This window comes from Pseudophryne corroboree, chromosome 6 (genome assembly GCF_028390025.1).
Source record: "Pseudophryne corroboree isolate aPseCor3 chromosome 6, aPseCor3.hap2, whole genome shotgun sequence".
NCBI lineage: Eukaryota > Metazoa > Chordata > Amphibia > Anura > Myobatrachidae > Pseudophryne > Pseudophryne corroboree.
In genome coordinates this window covers 187075373-187093715 of record NC_086449.1, presented here as the reverse complement: position 1 = coordinate 187093715, position 18343 = coordinate 187075373, and the positions used below count along the sequence as shown (strand labels likewise).

Sequence of the window (18343 nt, the reverse complement as noted above, 5' to 3'; positions counted from 1 at the left end):
CTACAACCCCCTGGTACCGTGAGAGATAGCTGGAGTTGCTGTGGAGAGACTTGCTCTTCCTGGACAGTGCTGTGCAGGCAGGAAAATGGCGCTGAACACTGCTGGGTCCTCTCTGAGGAGAACCTCCGCCCCCAAAATGAAGCTGTCTTCCTGCTCTTCACAATAATTATACTGACCTGAGGATAATGCTAGCTGAGATCCACGGCCCCCAACAGACTTTCTGACCAGTGCAGGGTTTAGGCGCCGGCTCAGGGCAAAAATACAAATGAGGGTTTGTGAGTACTGCGCTTTCACCTGGTGGTATATAATGAGTAGCTGCTATGGAGAGGAATAAGGTTGCCACAGACCTTAATTGTACTAATGCAGAAAATATGTTACTCCCAGCGCTTACTCGATATCACACATACAGCTTGAAGATTGTTAGATTAATTTTTGTTTTATTTATGGATATGCAGATAGTTATAAATAATGAATATATAAATGAATAAAAATACTGGATAAATATAACGTATATGTTTATTTATATAGAAGTTAAAATTCTAAATACCGGTATATACATATAACAGACAAAACAAATAGTGAAAAAGACTTAGGGTTAGGTGGATAGGGAAGGGTACCAGATGAAAAAAGAAGAATATAAATAATTAGAGAGATGGGTAGACACGCTAGTGTGCGTTTTACTCTATCCACCGATATATGTATATTTAGTCTGTTTGTTGATGCGTGAGGTAGTTCTAAAGAAAACAGAATGGGTTATGAACAGGTAGCATAAAAGTCCTGGGGACTGTAGCAATATTGTTACAGTGTTTCTGTCCAAAGGGTTTCTATGCGGGTGGATACAATGTCTCAGTTCATTTGTATACCATTACTCACAGTCTTCGTGGTCAAAAGGTGCTGTATCTGCACTCGTCCAGGGGACCCTCTGTGTCCTGCAGGATGCCGCTGCTCGTAGCGTGCTGGAGGTGCTTGCCCGCACTCGTCCAGGCGGTCTCCTGTGTTCAGCTTAAAGCTCTTTTTGATGGCGTGTGAGCGGGCGCTGATCCGGGGTACGGATTAGCGTTGTTGTCTGCCGGCAGACTGAATGGAGCTTGTGCCGCGGGAGGACAGTGTCTATGTCCAGACCCGTGGCTGATCTACGCGTTTCACGTGCGGCTTCAGGCTTCGTCAGGATACCCATTCATCCGTACTCCGTACCTTTATCCTCCAGTTTGCCCTTTCTCGTGGGCTATGTATATTACGTCATTTCCGCCCTTACTCCTCCGTATATTTTTGTATCACTTGTATATGTATATAGCAATCAAACCTGAAGGGTACATAATATGTATGAGGGGAGAGTTAATCCAGAAAAAAGGAAGAAACACCGCAAGTGTGCTGGAAAAGGACATATAGTTTCTATTATCACCTGCATAGTATATTATTATTATAAATGCAGTTTGTCATAAAAATTAAAATTAATTGTCGTGAGTATGAAATAATAAATAGGTAAAAACGGTAGATAAATTTATATAGAAACAAATGAATGGTGGTGTTAAAACATGAAAAAAAGTGTTAGTATAAGTTGGAATAGGTATGTCTGATTAGACTTAAATCAAAATGAAATATAAAAAGTTCGGGATACTCAATATAAAAATATATATGAAAAAAAAATATATATAAAATTATTGGAGAGAAGATAGTCATAAAAAGAAAAACAATAGTAATTAGTGTTAATTGATTTATTAATCAGCGGGACATGTGTGGACACATACGAAGCTTTTACTGTTCTTGTAATAGAGCATATGTACTTTAGAAGTAATAGTAAAATAGTGCAAATGATGTAGTGAAAGGGTGTTCTTGTAACAGTCTCCTTCATTTTATGGGACTTACTATGCTTTTTTTTAAAAAAGGGGTGTAGTTCGAAGTCTGCATTGAGACCTTCTGGTGTCAAGGTAGCAAGTTCATAAATAAGTTTTGATTCTTCCTTCAGTGAAAGCTGGTCCCAATCCCCACCTCTCCAGGGTTTCTTTATAAGTTTGAGACCTATATACTTTAATGCTGATGGATCACTCCCATGTGCATGTTGGAAATGTTTTGGAATACTGTGATTGTCTTTCTCTGTTCTAATGTTATTCAGATGTTCGTTGATTCGGATATAGAGTTTGCGAGTGGTTTTTCCTATATATTGCAATCCGCATGGACAAAAAAGGAGGTAGATGACTCCTGTAGTATTGCAAGTGATTTTGTCTTTAATTCTAAATTCCTTATTGTTGCTCCTTGAGAGTATACTTTTTATTGGTTTTGTTGTTATTGTTTTGGTTTTTTTGCATGCTATGCAGTTGTTACAGCTATAAAAGCCAGGTTCTCCGTGCTTTAACCACGTCTGTTCTTGGTTCTGGTTTCAGGTAATTCTTTACTAAATTCCTTCCTATCGTCGGGGCACATCTATAAATAATTTTTGGTTGTGGTGGAAGTATACTTTTTAGTTCTTTGTCTGTTGTGAGAATATGCCAATGCTTCTTTAGGCTTATCTCTATCTGTTTCCTTTGCCCAGAGTAATTGGTGATAAATAGTAATTCTTTGTTTGTTTCTTCTTTTTTGTTGTTATATTGTAAGAGGTCGGATCTGTTGATATTCTCTATTTCGCCCTTGTCTTTTTCTAGTTTTTCTTTTCTATAATTCTTTGTCTCAAATTGATTCATGAGTTTGGAAGTCTGGTAGTCGCAATCTTCCTTTCTTGAACAATTCCTTTTGATCCTTCTCATTTGTCCCTTGGGAATATTAGAGAGCCATTGAGGGTGGTGATTGCTTTTCGCATCCAAGTAGTTGTTGCAATCTACTGGTTTAGTATATGTTTTGGTTTCGATGTTATTATTGTGGATGAAAATGGTTAGATCTAGGAAGTTTATACTGTTCCTGCTTATTTCATGTGTGAATATTAGATCATCCGTATTTGTATTGATATTCTTCAGGAACTCTTGCAGAATTTCTTCTTCTCCATCCCATACTATTATCACGTCGTCTATGTATCTTGCCCATACCTTTAGGTTGGGAAGATGTTCGTTGTTGGTCCAAATCAGAGGTTCTCAAACTCGGTCCTCGGGGGCACACACAGTGCATGTTTTGCAGGTCTCCTCACAGAATCGCAAGTGAAATAATTAGCTCCACCTGTGGACCTTTTAAAATGTGTCAGTGAGTAATTAATACACCTGTGCACCTGCTGGGTTACCTGCAAAACATGCACTGTGTGGGGTCCTGAGGACTGAGTTTGAGAACCTCTGGTCCAAATCCTTTCGTTTTCCCAATGGGCAAGAAACAAATTTGCATACGACGGTGCGAAAATCGTACCCATCGCTGTCCCCTGTGTTTGAATAAAGAATTGTTTCCCAAACCAGAAATAATTATGGGTCAGGATGAGTCTGATTCCCTGTATGATGAAAACGACTTGTTCTTCTTTCAGTTCTGACTCTTCTTGTAGAATTCTTTCAACATTTTTGCAGCCATCTTCGTGTCTGATGTTTGTGTATAGAGATTTTATGTCACACGTTGCCAGGATGTAAGTATTCTTCCAGGTTAGACCGGCTAGTAGGCTCAGAACTTGTTTGGTGTCTTTCAAGTAGCTGCGCTGTTGTGCTACTAGAGGTTTTAGGAAGTGGTCTATATAACAGGAAAGATTTGATACTATTGGTCTACCTGGTGGGTTCTGTTGGTCTTTATGGACCTTGGGTAGGTGATAGAACACAGGGATTATGGGATGTTTTGGTTTCAAGAAATTGTGTTCATCTTTTGTTATAATTTTATCTTCCATTGCCTTTTTCAATATTTCTGATAGTTCTTTGTGAAACTCTGGTGTGGGATCCTTCTTTAGAGGTTGATACGTATGGGCATCTTCTAGGAGCTTCCATGCTTCTTCTTCATATTTTTCCCGATCCATGATGACAGTACCTCCGCCTTTGTCTGCTTGTTTGATAACAATTTCATTGTTTTCCTTCAGATTCTTTAAGGCAACTTTTTCCTTCTTTGATAGATTCTGTATATGTTTGGATCCTACATTGTCAGGGATTTTCTTGATATCCTCCTCTACTAGCTTTTGGAAAGTATTTAATAAGTGGCCTTTGAGGTGTTGTGGGTAAAAAGTCGATTTATCTTTAAAATTTGTGTGCATGAAAGTATCTTCTTTCTCCTTTTCTTCTTTGTCTTTTCCTGAGTTGTCCATTTTATTAAAACATTTTCTTAGTGTTATTTTTCTGAAGAAATTGTGGAGGTCAATAAATGTATCAAATTTGTTTAAGCAGTTTGTTGGGGCAAATTTGAGGCCCTTCTTTAGGACAGAGGTTTCTGTATCACTTAGCTTATGTTTGCTTAGGTTGAATATCCTTTTCTCAGTTGTTTCTTTTGGTTTTTCTTCTGTTTTTTCTTTTGGCCTATTCTTTGTTCCCCCTCGCTTTCCTCGTTGGTGGAACTTGGGCTTCTTTTTCTTCTCCTTCTCTTTCCTGTTTCTTCCTCTGAGCCCATGGTTTTCGGAATCGTTCCCGTGCTTCTGAACGAGTGATTTTTTTGTGCCAGCTCTAAAAAAGCATCCAGAAACTGTTCGGTTTCGTCCTGTTCTTCTTGTGCTTCTGCATTTCCTTCCATATTCTTGATGGAGTTTGGCTGTTCTTTTATTTAATTTCTCCATCAATGTTCCTGCAGAGGTGTCTAGTATTTCTTGATAATCTTCCTTGCCTTGGTTGAAACTCCTTGTCAAGGTGTTTGCTGAGGGGTACTTCGTTCTAGATTCTTCTCGGGCCTGTCCGTCCACTTGTCTCAATCTTCTCCTATTGTCCATTTCTTTTTCCGGTGATTGTTCTTTATTCCTCCTTCGTGCCTCATACCTCATATTCTGTTGGAATTCTCTCTCTTTGTATGTTGTATATGATCTCGGGTACACATTTTGTTGGTCATATTGTCTCCATTGTCTTGTTGGGTAATAATGTTCTCTGTCTTGTTGGGAAATAGGTCTTTCCAAACGTCTTCTTGTGGTCTGGTCTTCTCTTGGTATTGTTGTCCAATTGTGATGATCTCCCTTATAGTCCTCGATGTCCCTTTTGAATTTCTTTCGTTTTTGTTCGATAACTTCTTCCTCTAACTTCCTTAGTTTATTCTTTGTGAGACTCTTGAGGTTCTTAAAATCTGCTAGATCTTCCAGAGGTTCTAGTTTCTTTCTGATGGTCTTGATATCTTCTTCTATTTGCTTCAAAGTGTCTTCTCTTTCCTCAACTATTAGTTGCATTAATTTCAGTGAGCATGAGTCTAGGGCGTCTCGCCATCTGTTCTCAAAGTTTTTATCTTTTGAGGTAAAAGATGTTTTTTTGTTTAGTCTCAGACCACGTGGAACCATCCTTTTCTCTATGTACTTGGTGAGAGTGGTACTTTCCCACCATTGTTTTATTTCTTTCATTTCTAGCTTCTCTAATTTGTTGTATAACTCACAGAAAATTTCCTCAGGTATTGTAGTTTCTCTTTGTTTTGTCATATTTGGTGAGGGGATTAATCCTTCTAGTAGTTTTAAACGTTCTTCTCTATTGTATGCCATAATGGTGATTAGCTGCGGTCCTCCGTGTGGAACAAATGGACAAAAATACAAATGAGGGTTTGTGAGGACTGCGCTTTCACCTGGTGGTATATAATGAGTAGCTGCTATGGAGGGGAATAAGGTTGCCACAGACCTTAATTGTACTAATGCAGAAAATATGTTACTCCCAGCGCTTACTCGATATCACACATACAGCTTGAAGATTGTTAGATTAATTTTTGTTTTATTAATGGATATGCAGATGGTTATAAATAATGAATAAAGAAATGAATAAAAATACTCAGGGCTCCTCATCACAGCACCGCACAGTGTGCTTCTGAGCTCCGGAGCGCGGTTAATACCGCGCTCTCTACCCTGTTGCCGCCATCTTCACACCGGTCCCCCGCTTGCAAGGGGGGTCGGTGACTCACTCCGATCTTCTGGCTTTGTAAGGGGGTGGCGGCATGCTGCTGGGGTGAGCGATCCCCTGTTGCCAGCAGCCTCCCTGTAAAATAATAAACTGAGTCTGGTAGGAGGGGCATAGAGGCAGGAGCCAGCCCACACTCTCAAACTCTTAAAGTGCCAATGGCTCCTAGTGGACCCGTCTATACCCCCATGGTACTAATGAGGACCCCAGCATCCTCTAGGACAGTGGTGGCCAACCAGTGGCTCTTGAGCCACATGAGGGTGCTGGAAGTAGTGACACGTGGAAGAACTGGCTGGAGTGACATAGGAGGTTGTTAGCAGGAGTGACACATGGGGGAGCTGGCTGAGGTGACACAGCAGGGTCCTGGCAGTAGTGACACAGGGGGGTGCTGGCAGGAGTGACTCACGGGGAGCTGGCTGGAGTGACATAGGAGGGTGTTAGCAGGAGTGACACATAGGGGAGCTGAAGTTTATTATGTGAATCTGTCCTTTTCAGGTATTTTATGTGAAAGTTGCTTTTTCAGTGGATCTGGTGTTAAAAATTAATTTTATGTCGTTCTGGCTTTTTCAATGTATTTTATACCAGGGACGTGGTCTAGCAGGCACAAGGTCACATTCCATTTTTGCAGGTATGCTTTCGGCTCGATGCCGGCTCTTTCACGTACCTAACAAGATTTCTCTAACGTCCTAGTGGATGCTGGGGACTCCGAAAGGACCATGGGGAATATCGGCTCCGCAGGAGACTGGGCACAAAGTAAAAGCTTTAGGACTAGCTGGTGTGCACTGGCTCCTCCCCCTATGACCCTCCTCCAAGCCTCAGTTAAGATTTTGTGCCCGAACGAGAAGGGTGCAATCTAGGTGGCTCTCCTGAGCTGCTTAGAGTAAAAGTTTAAATAGTTTTTTTATTTTCAGTGAGACCTGCTGGCAACAGGCTCACTGCATCGAGGGACTAAGGGGAGAAGGAGCGAACTCACCTGCGTGCAGAGTGGATTGGGCTTCTTAGGCTACTGGACATTAGCTCCAGAGGGACGATCACAGGCCCAGCCATGGATGGGTCCCGGAGCCGCGCCGCCGGCCCCCTTACAGATGCTGAAGCAAGAAGAGGTCCATAAATCGGCGGCAGAAGACTTTCCTGTCTTCATAAGGTAGCGCACAGCACTGCAGCTGTGCGCCATTGCTCTCAGCACACTTCACACTTCGGTCACTGAGGGTGCAGGACGCTGGGGGGGGGGGGGGGCGCCCTGGGAAGCAATGAATTTACCTTATTTGGCAAAAAATACATCACATATAGCTCCTGGGCTATATGGATGTATTTAACCCCTGCCAGTTTTCCAGAAAAAAGCGGGAGAAGAGCCCGCCGTGAAGGGGGCGGGGCCTATCTCCTCAGCACACAGCGCCATTTTTCCCACACAGCTCCGCTGGTAGGAAGGCTCCCAGAATCTCCCCTGCATCCTGCAACTACAGAAACAGGGTAAAAAAGAGAGGGGGGCACTTATTTGGCAAAATAACAGATATAAGCAGCTATAAGGGATAGACACTTATTGTAAGGTTGTCCCTATACATATATAGCGCTCTGGTGTGTGCTGGCAAACTCTCCCTCTGTCTCCCCAAGGGGCTAAGTGGGTCCTGTCCTCTATCAGAGCATTCCCTGTGTGTGTGCTGGGTGTCGGTACGTGTATGTCGACATGTATGAGGAGGAAAATGATGTGGAGGCGGAGCAATTGCCTATAATGGTGATGTCACCCCCTAGGGAGTCGACACCTGAATGGATGGCCGTAATTAAGGAATTACGTGACAGTGTCGTCACGTTACAGAAAACTGTTGACGACATGAGACAGCCGGCAGCTCAGTTAGTGCCTGTCCAGGCGTCTCAAACACCGTCAGGGGCTATTAAACGCCCGTTACCTCAGTGGGTCGACACGGACCCAGACACAGACACTGACTCCAGTGTCGACGGTGAAGAAACAAACGTATTTTCCAGTAGGGCCACACGTTACATGATCACGGCAATGAAGGAGGTTTTGCACATCTCTGATACTGCAAGTACCACAAAAAGGGGTATTATGTGGGGTGTGAAAAAACTACCCGTAGTTTTTCCTGAATCAGATGAATTGAATGAAGTGTGTGATGAAGCGTGGGTTACCCCCGACAAAAAACTGCTAATTTCTAAAAAATTATTGGCACTATATCCCTTCCCACCAGAGGTTAGGGCTCGTTGGGAAACACCCCCTAGGGTGGATAAGGCGCTCACACGCTTATCAAAACAAGTGGCGTTACCGTCTCCAGAAACGGCCGCCCTTAAGGAGCCAGCAGATAGGAGGCTGGAAAATATCCTTAAAAGTATATACACACATACTGGTGTTATACTGCGACCAGCAATAGCCTCAGCCTGGATGTGCAGTGCTGGGGTGGCTTGGTCGGATTCCCTGACTGAAAATATTGATACCCTGGACAGGGACAATATATTATTGACTATAGAGCATTTAAAGGATGCATTCCTATATATGCGAGATGCACAGAGAGACATTTGCACTCTGGCATCAAGAGTAAGTGCGATGTCCATTTCTGCCAGAAGAGGATTATGGACGCGACAGTGGTCAGGGGATGCGGATTCCAAACGGCATATGGAAGTATTGCCGTATAAAGGGGAGGAGTTATTTGGGGGCGGTCTATCGGACCTGGTGGCCACGGCAACGGCTGGGAAATCCACCTTTTTACCCCAAGTCACCTCGCAGCAGAAAAAGATACCGCCTTTTCAGGCTCAGTCCTTCCGTCCCCATAAGGGCAAGCGGGCAAAAGGCCACTCATATCTGCCCCGGGGCAGAGGAAGGGGAAAAAGACTGCAACAGACAGCTTCTTCCCACGACCAGAAGCCCTCCCCCGCTTCTGCCAAGTCCTCAGCATGACGCTGGGGCCTTACAAGCGGACTCAGGCACGGTGGGGGCCCGTCTCAAGAATTTCAGCGCGCAGTGGGCTCACTCGCAGGTGGACCCCTGGATCCTGCAGGTAGTATCTCAGGGGTACAAATTGGAATTCGAGACGTCTCCCCCTCGCCGGTTCCTGAAGTCTGCTTTACCAACGTCTACCCCCGACAGGGAGGCGGTATTGGAAGCCATTCACAAGCTGTATTCCCAGCAAGTGATAATCAAGGTACCCCTCCTACAACAGGGAAAGGGGTACTACTCCACGCTGTTTGTGGTACCGAAGTCGGACGGCTCGGTGAGACCCATTTTAAATCTGAAAGCCTTGAACACTTACATAAAAAGGTTCAAGTTCAAGATGGAGTCACTCAGAGCAGTGATAGCGAATCTGGAAGAAGGGGACTACATGGTGTCTCTGGACATCAAGGATGCTTACCTCCATGTCCCAATTTGCCCTTCTCACCAAGGGTACCTCAGGTTTGTGGTACAGAACTGTCACTATCAGTTTCAGACGCTGCCGTTTGGATTGTCTACGGCACCCCGGGTCTACCAAGGTAATGGCCGAAATGATGATTCTTCTTCGAAGAAAAGGCGTCTTAATTATCCCTTACTTGGACGATCTCCTGATAAGGGCACGGTCCAGAGAACAGTTAGAGGTCGGAGTAGCACTATCTCAAATAGTACTACGACAGCACGGATGGATTCTAAATATTCCAAAATCGCAGCTGATTCCGACGACACGTCTGCTGTTCCTAGGGATGATTCTGGACACAGTACAGAAAAAGGTGTTTCTCCCGGAAGATAAAACCAGGGAGTTATCCGACCTAGTCAGGAAACTCCTAAGACCAGGCCAGGTGTCAGTGCATCAGTGCACAAGGGTCCTGGGAAAGATGGTGGCTTCTTACGAAGCGATTCCATTCGGCAGATTCCACGCAAGAACTTTTCAGTTGGATCTGCTAGACAAATGGTCCGGATCGCATCTTCAAATGCATCAGCGGATAACCCTGTCTCCAAGGACAAGGGTGTCTCTCCTGTGGTGGTTACAGAGTGCTCATCTCCTAGAGGGCCGCAGATTCGGCATTCAGGATTGGGTCCTGGTGACCACGGATGCCAGCCTGAGAGGCTGGGGAGCAGTCACACAGGGAAAAAATTTCCAGGGCTTGTGGTCAAGCATGGAAACGTCACTTCACATAAATATCCTGGAACTAAGGGCCATTTACAATGCCCTAAGTCAGGCAAGGCCTCTGCTTCAGGGTCAGCCAGTATTGATCCAGTCGGACAACATCACGGCAGTCGCCCACGTAAACAGACAGGGCGGCACAAGAAGCAGGAGGGCAATGACGGAAGTGACAAGGATTCTTCGCTGGGCGGAAAATCATGTGATAGCACTGTCAGCAGTGTTCATTCCGGGAGTGGACAACTGGGAAGCAGACTTCCTCAGCAGACACGATCTTCACCCGGGGGAGTGGGGACTTCACCCAGAAGTCTTCCACATGATTGTAAACCGTTGGGAAAAACCAAAGGTGGACATGATGGCGTCTCGCCTCAACAAAAAACTGGACAGATATTGCTCCAGGTCAAGGGACCCTCAGGCAATAGCTGTGGACGCTCTGGTAACACCGTGGGTGTACCGGTCAGTGTATGTGTTCCCTCCTCTTCCTCTCATACCAAAAGTACTGAGAATCATAAGAAGGAGAGGAGTAAAGACTATACTCGTGGCTCCGGATTGGCCAAGAAGGACTTGGTACCCGGAAATTCAAGAGATGCTCACGGAAGACCCGTGGCCTCTACCTCTAAGACAGGACCTGCTCCAGCAGGTACCATGTCTGTTCCAAGACTTACCGCGGCTGCGTTTGACGGCATGGCGGTTGAACGCCGGATCCTGAAGGAAAAAGGCATTCCGGATGAAGTCATCCCTACCCTGATCAAAGCCAGGAAGGATGTAACCGTACAACATTATCACCGTATTTGGCGTAAATATGTTGCGTGGTGCGAGGCCAGGAAGGCCCCTACGGAGGAATTTCAACTGGGTCGATTCCTGCATTTCCTGCAAACAGGACTGTCTATGGGCCTCAAATTAGGGTCCATTAAGGTTCAAATTTCGGCCCTGTCGATATTCTTCCAAAAAGAACTAGCTTCTGTTCCTGAAGTTCAGACGTTTGTCAAGGGAGTACTGCATATACAGCCTCCTTTTGTGCCTCCAGTGGCACCTTGGGATCTCAATGTAGTGTTGGGATTCCTAAAATCACATTGGTTTGAACCACTCACCACTGTGGACTTGAAATATTTCACTTAAACCAACCTATTGTGGTGCCTGCGGCTACTAGGGACTTGGAGGATTCCAAGTTGCTGGACGTAGTCAGGGCCCTGAAAATATATGTTTCCAGGACGGCTGGAGTCAGAAAATCTGACTCGCTGTTTATCCTGTATGCACCCAACAAGCTGGGTGCTCCTGCTTCTAAGCAGACGATTGCTCGTTGGATTTGTAGTACAATTCAGCTTGCACATTCTGTGGCAGGCCTGCCACAGCCAAAATCTATAAAAGCCCATTCCACACGGAAAGTGGGCTCATCTTGGGCGGCTGCCCGAGGGGTCTCGGCTTTACAACTTTGCCGAGCTGCTACTTGGTCAGGGGCAAACACGTTTGCTAAATTCTACAAATTTGATACCCTGGCTGAGGAGGACCTGGAGTTCTCTCATTCGGTGCTGCAGAGTCATCCGCACTCTCCCGCCCGTTTGGGAGCTTTGGTATAATCCCCATGGTCCTTTCGGAGTCCCCAGCATCCACTAGGACGTTAGAGAAAATAAGAATTTACTTACCGATAATTCTATTTCTCATAGTCCGTAGTGGATGCTGGGCGCCCATCCCAAGTGCGGATTGTCTGCATTACTTGTACATAGTTATTGTTACAAAAACCGGGTTATTGTTGTTGTGAGCCATCTTTTCAGAGGCTCCTTCTGTTATCATGCTGTTAACTGGGTTCAGATCACAAGTTGTACGGTGTGATTGGTGTGGCTGGTAAGAGTCTTACCCGGGATTCAAAATCCTTCCTTATTGTGTACGCTTGTCCGGGCACAGTATCCTAACTGAGGCTTGGAGGAGGGTCATAGGGGGAGGAGCCAGTGCACACCAGCTAGTCCTAAAGCTTTTACTTTGTGCCCAGTCTCCTGCGGAGCCGCTATTCCCCATTGTCCTTTCGGAGTCCCCAGCATCCACTACGGACTATGAGAAATAGAATTATCGGTAAGTAAATTCTTATTTTTTTGGCTCTTTGTCACTGACTGGTTGGCCACCCCTGCTCTAGGACATAAGAGAAAATATATATACAGTACAGTAGACAAGTTCTGCAATCATAGAAAGTAGGTGTCAATGTTGCTATTACTTTCTTTGGTAAGCTGTATATTATCGATTAAAACTCTTATAGGAATGTTACCATTGATACAATAAATATTAATTTTAAAGATCGTTTATCTGATAGTAACAATTACTTATTTTAAGAGACGGATACATGTTCTTTATTTGAATTCATGATGAATGTTCATCACCAACCAGTGTTTTCTTTCACAGAATCCTGAAAGTTTTGGCTCCATGTTGGAACTTTCCTGGAGAGGGTCAAAGCCAATTGACCTTGGAAATGGTCACACACGGACATTCTTAAGGGATGGAGATACTATAGTTATAAGAGGTACTGTTGTGTATTATTATTTTATTATTATTATCCTTTATTTATATGGCGCCACAAGGGTTCCGCAGCGCCCAATTACAGAGTACATATGCACATAATCAAAACAGGAAAACAGTGACTTACAGTTGAAGACAATATAGGACAAGTACAGGGCAACTAAGCATAACTACACCAGTAAACATAGAGATAAGTTCCAGGTGGCCAAAAAACTGCGGGATCTGGGCAGTTGAGGATTATTAAAGTAAGAAACGTATAAGCACATGAGGGAAGAGGGCCCTACTCGTGAGAGCTTACATTCTAAGGGGAGGGGTAGACAGACAGGGGTGACACAGATGAGGTACATAGAGAATGTGGAACAGAGGGTTAGGATGAGATTTGGCTGGGTTTGGTAAAGAAATGGGTCTTAAGAGCCCGTTTGAAGTTTTGTAGAGAGGTGGAGAGTCTGAGGGGGAGAGGTAAAGAATTCCAGAGAAAGGGAGCAGCACGTGAAAAATCTTGGAGATAGGAGTGGGAGGAAGTAATCAGAAGACAGGAGAGTCGGCGTGCATTAGCAGAGCGAAGAGGACGGGTGGGAGAGTAAAGGGAGATAAGGTTAGAGATGTAGATAGGAGAGGAGTGGGTGAGAGCTTTGTAAGTGAGTGTGAGAAGTTTGAATTGGATTCTGAAAGGGAAGGGAAGCCAGTGGAGGGCCTGTAGGAGAGGGGAGGTAGACGTAGTGCGTTTGGTGAGGAAGATGAGCCGGGCAGCAGCATTGAGGATAGATTGGAGTGGAGAGAGGTAATTGTCAGGGAGGCCAGTTAGGAGGAGAGTACAGTAGTCCAGTCTGGAAATAATCAGTGAGTGAATAATGATCTTAGTGGCATCCTGGGTGAGAAAAGGTCTGATTCTGGAAATGTTTTTGAGATGAAAATGACAGGTTTGTGAGAGGTGCTGAATGTGTGGTTTGAAGGAGAGGGAGGAGTCAAGGATTACGCCAAGACAGCGTACTTGGGGGCTAGGGGAGATAGTCGTGCCATCAATGGATAATGAGATTGTGGGAGGTGAGGCTGTGCGGGAGGGTGGGAAGATGATCAGCTCAGTCTTAGACAAGTTGAGTTTAAGAAAGCGCTGAGACATCCAGGAAGAGATAGCAGAAAGACAGTTTGAGGTACGAGTGAGGAGAGCCGTGGAGAGATCAGGGGAGGAGAGGTAGATTTGAGTGTCATCAGCATAGAGGTGGTATTGGAAGTTAAAAGAACTAATGAGTTCACCTAAAGAGGACGTATAGAGAGAGAAAAGGAGAGGACCAAGAACAGAGCCTTGGGGGACACCAACAGTTAGTGGAAGTGGGGGGGAGGTAGCATCATGAGAGGAGACAGAGAAGGAACGATCAGAGAGGTAGGAGGACAGCCAGGTACAAGGTGTACAAGGTCGTCTTTTCATATGGGCTCAATGAGCAGTTGTCCAAGGGCCCCAGGAGTATAAGGGTCCTAGACTGATAGCTGAGGGTCCCCTTTTTCCAGGGGTACCAGATTTTTGAAAATCGGCCCTGTGGAACCAGAGATGTCTGACTTCAAAGCAGTTAATTGCTCTTCCCAGCCAGATACCTCGTACTCTGTCTAATTTACAGTTTTTCTGAAGGTATACTCCAAAAGCTGGGACTCTCCACTGTCAGTGGACAATGGTGGCTTGTTTCTAATATGCCCAAAACCTGAGATATCAGCCTTCCAGAAGTTGGTCCCTGCTCCAGCTCCACACAACTGGTATGCAGTTTTATATTTTCATCAGTGGATTGCTCTGGCTCCTGAACTCTGATTCCAAAGTCCAGAGTATCACCTGAAAGGTGGGACTCCCTAATTTGTTATCCAATTGAAAGCTAAGAAATCTATTTCCAGGAACTGGAAATATCTGCAGTCAAGTAAGCTGCCCTCCCACCGTAAAATGATGAATATTAAGCCCACTCCACTATCCACCCCTCTCCTGCATATTAAACACCCCCTACCACATTGGAAGTAATGTAGGCCCCTTCATTAAGCCCAATGCCCCCTTCTACAGTTTAGTGTTCTCCCTCCAGTCCCATATCCCATCATCTGTGCAGTAAAGGAGTAATTATCAGAAATTACTGCTCCATGTCCTATATACTAAGAAGAAGATAGAACACCCCCTACCACCCGTGGGACATCAAAGCTGCTGCTGATAGCACCCACCCCTACCGCTGGAAGGTGGGTAGGGGCCCCAGTGCATTGCTTTGCCCAGGGACTTAACTGCTGTTAAGACGGCCCTGGTTGTGTACTGTGTGAATGCGTATATGCATTGCACTGGTATATCCAGTGGCATGTAGCCTCTCCCAGAAGACTCTGGGTATGAATGTACCAGTTTATAAGTCCAGGTAGAAGAATATACTGCTCTGCAGACTGCCATTACATAGAGTCGCTTTGGCATCTAGCATTGTAGAAGCTAAAACGGAATGTAACATTTACCCAAACCTGTTTGTGTAAGTGGTGGTGTGTAACTTAAACTCATTGGAGAGGCCAATCACTACAACTCATCTCCATAGACTGGTAGCTAACTCCTTCCTAGCTACAACTTCAAGACACCATCAATTTCATATATACAGGGAAATGTAACAAGCCATGGAGAAAGAAACAGTTGAGCAGTTGCCCAAAGCAACCAGTCAAATTGATTCATATTAAATACTGTGTTGGATAAATGACAGTTAAAAGCTTATTGTTTGCACTATGCAACTTCTCCACTCTGTCTCTCTCCAGGGCTTGATACATCTCCCTCTCAGTCTTTGGGCGGGATATGTTGTCTGTGGATATATTATATTTACAAATAATTTGCGCTCAGGTGACCATGATGATTTCAGCCACTGGGCCAAGATAGTACTGCTTTCGGTTAGACATTGGCAGGACTTTTCCCACTTAAATTAAGAAGAACTTAAACCATATACAAAGACAACTCAATAAAAACTCAGAGGGGACTGGCTACCGGAAGTATTGCTAGGAAGACCCCCTAAATATCCAGAGTACATGTTGTAATTGAGCCACTGGATATACAGTGTTGTACACAGATAATAATGGTAACAGTGTATTGTACAGGGAACAAGCATACGTGTTAGCACTAAGCCAAACTAATGAAGGAAGATGAGTCTGTCGTGGAGAGATTACAGTCTAATGGCGTCTGGTGACGTCGTGGCTTATTAATGATCACTTTTATTGTGCTGTGTCTTCCCCCTGATAAAGTCCCTGCTTCCCATGACAATGGATTGTTTCCCACTACAGGTTATTGCCAAGGAGAAGGATATCATGTTGGATTTGGAGAATGTTCGGGAACGATTCAGCCAGCCGAATAGAAAACTACACTATGGTTGTTGCTGGATTATAACTGGACAATGTAGTAATATTCCTTAAAAGTCATGCAGAGAGGCAGCCGAATGGAGCAACGTTTTGCAAATTTGTAATTCTTAATTGTTGAAGTATTATCATCTAGGTCATTGAGGGAGTGAAGCTTGTCATCATCTGCCTACTGGTGCCTTTAATGAGGGTTGTATATGGCTTATACAGATTCCGGGTGGCTGATTTGGAACAGATCATCCAGTCATGGAACCTGGATATTATATATATGTGCCTTTTTAAAGGGTCAGTTTGTAACCTTAAGTGTGAGTACAACAATGGAGAACCTTTAAACATTCCACACAGATATCTGCTAGTTCTCCTACACCAGAAAAACTTAGTGCTGTCTGACAGTATTCAGTAATATGGTATCCTGTAAAATACACTTCTGACTCATTTCAGAGGCCACAAGGGAGCAGAATGATCCGGCACCAGTCTGAATAATTTTGAAAATATATAAAAAAACAAAAATGGACAATACACCATGGATAAATCCCAGTATAAATGTGTCCTGCTTGGTGGTGCGCACAGAGTCAGGTGAATATACGTTACACAAGGGGGAGAGAAAGAAGACTCTTGTGTACGCACACACAAGAGTCTTCTTTCTCTCCCCTTTGTGTAACGTCATTTCAGAGGCCTCAATTAAAACATTAGTTAGCATTCAATCCATTCCCTGCACTCCCTGCAATGAATATGATTCACCATGCTTCAACCCCTTAATGCAGTATGGGAAATCCTTGGCATTCTCACTACATTCCCATGATGCTCAGCCCTCTCTTGAAGAATGAATGAATTCATTTGTTATGTTTCCTATTGCTGCAGTATGCTCTAATTCACAATTTTAAAAAGGATAATTCCAGCTCAGCACATGGTTTTGGACCAGGGTCAGAGCAGTGTACATTCTGTCTAGAGAGTGAATTAGAGGGGTTTTTTCTATTAAAATATGCTGTACTGCGAATGTATCTCTTATTTTATTCTCATATGTTCTACAGCAATACTGATAATGACAAAGCAAGAACAAAAATAGCATTTATTCTAATTCTGGATCTTGGCCAGACGTCTCTGCCAATACTACTCATGGCTTGCAGTTCTCTTTATTGAACAATTATGAGTTTTGGCAGCAGTACAATAGGCAATTGTACTACATGTACTTGACCACAAGATGGCAATGGGTAAAAATAAATAAATCATTAAGCAACATCTTTTCCCCCCTTCATTTATTTTGAAAACACCTATTTCTCCCAGTTTAAACATAAGTTTCAATCCATCACACCCATAAACATGTTTTACAATGACTTAATAAGGGATGAGCTAATTTTTAAGTAATCATAGCAAACAATATAAAAAGTATCTCTAAAGGATGTTCTCCTTCTTAAAATTACTTATTAAGCATCAATTTTAATGTAAACTAACAAGAAAAAGTCTGTTGGTGGATAAAAATGTTTTAGTTACAACATTTTCAGTACATAGGATGTTAAAAACAAAAATATGTAATATCAATGCAATGCAATATAAAAGTTTAATCCCAAAGAGCAGGCCTGGCCAACCTGTGGCTCTCCAGCTGTTGTGAAACTGCAAGTCTCTGTGGCAGAGCATCCTGGGATGTATAGTTTCACAACAGCTGGAGAGACATTCTGTAGGTTGGCAAGGCTTGCCATAGAGAAGAAAAACACTGATGAAATTAGATTACATGTGATGAAACGCGCTAGTAAAAGACTGATGTGAGAATTATGAATGTCACACACAATATTAAGGATCTAAATCAACTCTATACTATGGACTAATTGAACATGCTACCACATGTATTATAAACAACTTTTATCAAGTTTACAGCATAAGATGTATTTGCAGTCTGAAAACTGGTACAGTGGGCCAAATATTATGGAGTAGCGTTTGGCCCCAAATGAACCTCTGCAATTCAGATAAGGTAGGGTTCACCTTCTGCACCTGTACAAGAATCTTCTTGTCTCTATCATAAATCCTGGATTGGTTAAGCTGTTGGAGGCTGTATTGTTACAGCACTAACAACCAAGTTTGTATCCAGCATTGGGTGTGGTATAGCGGTCCTATTGTTATTTTACCGACACTCATTAGTCCGACAGTACTTGTGAGACACTGGAGGTTTCCCGTCAAATAATAGTTAGACATTAATCATACTTCGACATAGATAAGTCAGACAATGTAATTAATCAGACATATAAAAGATAGACAGCGTATACACATACTAAAAAAAGTCCGACATTTATTCATCAGATACGTATTATATAGACACTGTTGAAGACTGACATTGAATACATAGACACCTGAAATTCCAACAGGTCATTTATGAGACAACAAGTAGACCGACACAAACATAACACCGACAACAAATACATAGACATTTAAGAGATAGACAGCACATACATA

General features: G+C 43.6%; 1 protein-coding gene across 1 annotated transcript in view; it reads left to right on the top strand.

Moving 5' to 3' along the window:
* Positions 1-17137, top strand: part of FAH (fumarylacetoacetate hydrolase) — a 63826-nt gene extending 46689 nt beyond the window's left edge. The window contains exons 13-14 of the mRNA XM_063925462.1: positions 12446-12563; positions 15827-17137. Coding sequence (XP_063781532.1) covers positions 12446-12563; positions 15827-15897 — 189 coding nt within the window. The 3' untranslated portion in view covers positions 15898-17137. The remainder of the gene's footprint in view (positions 1-12445; positions 12564-15826) is intronic.
* Positions 17138-18343: the final 1206 nt, after the last annotated feature.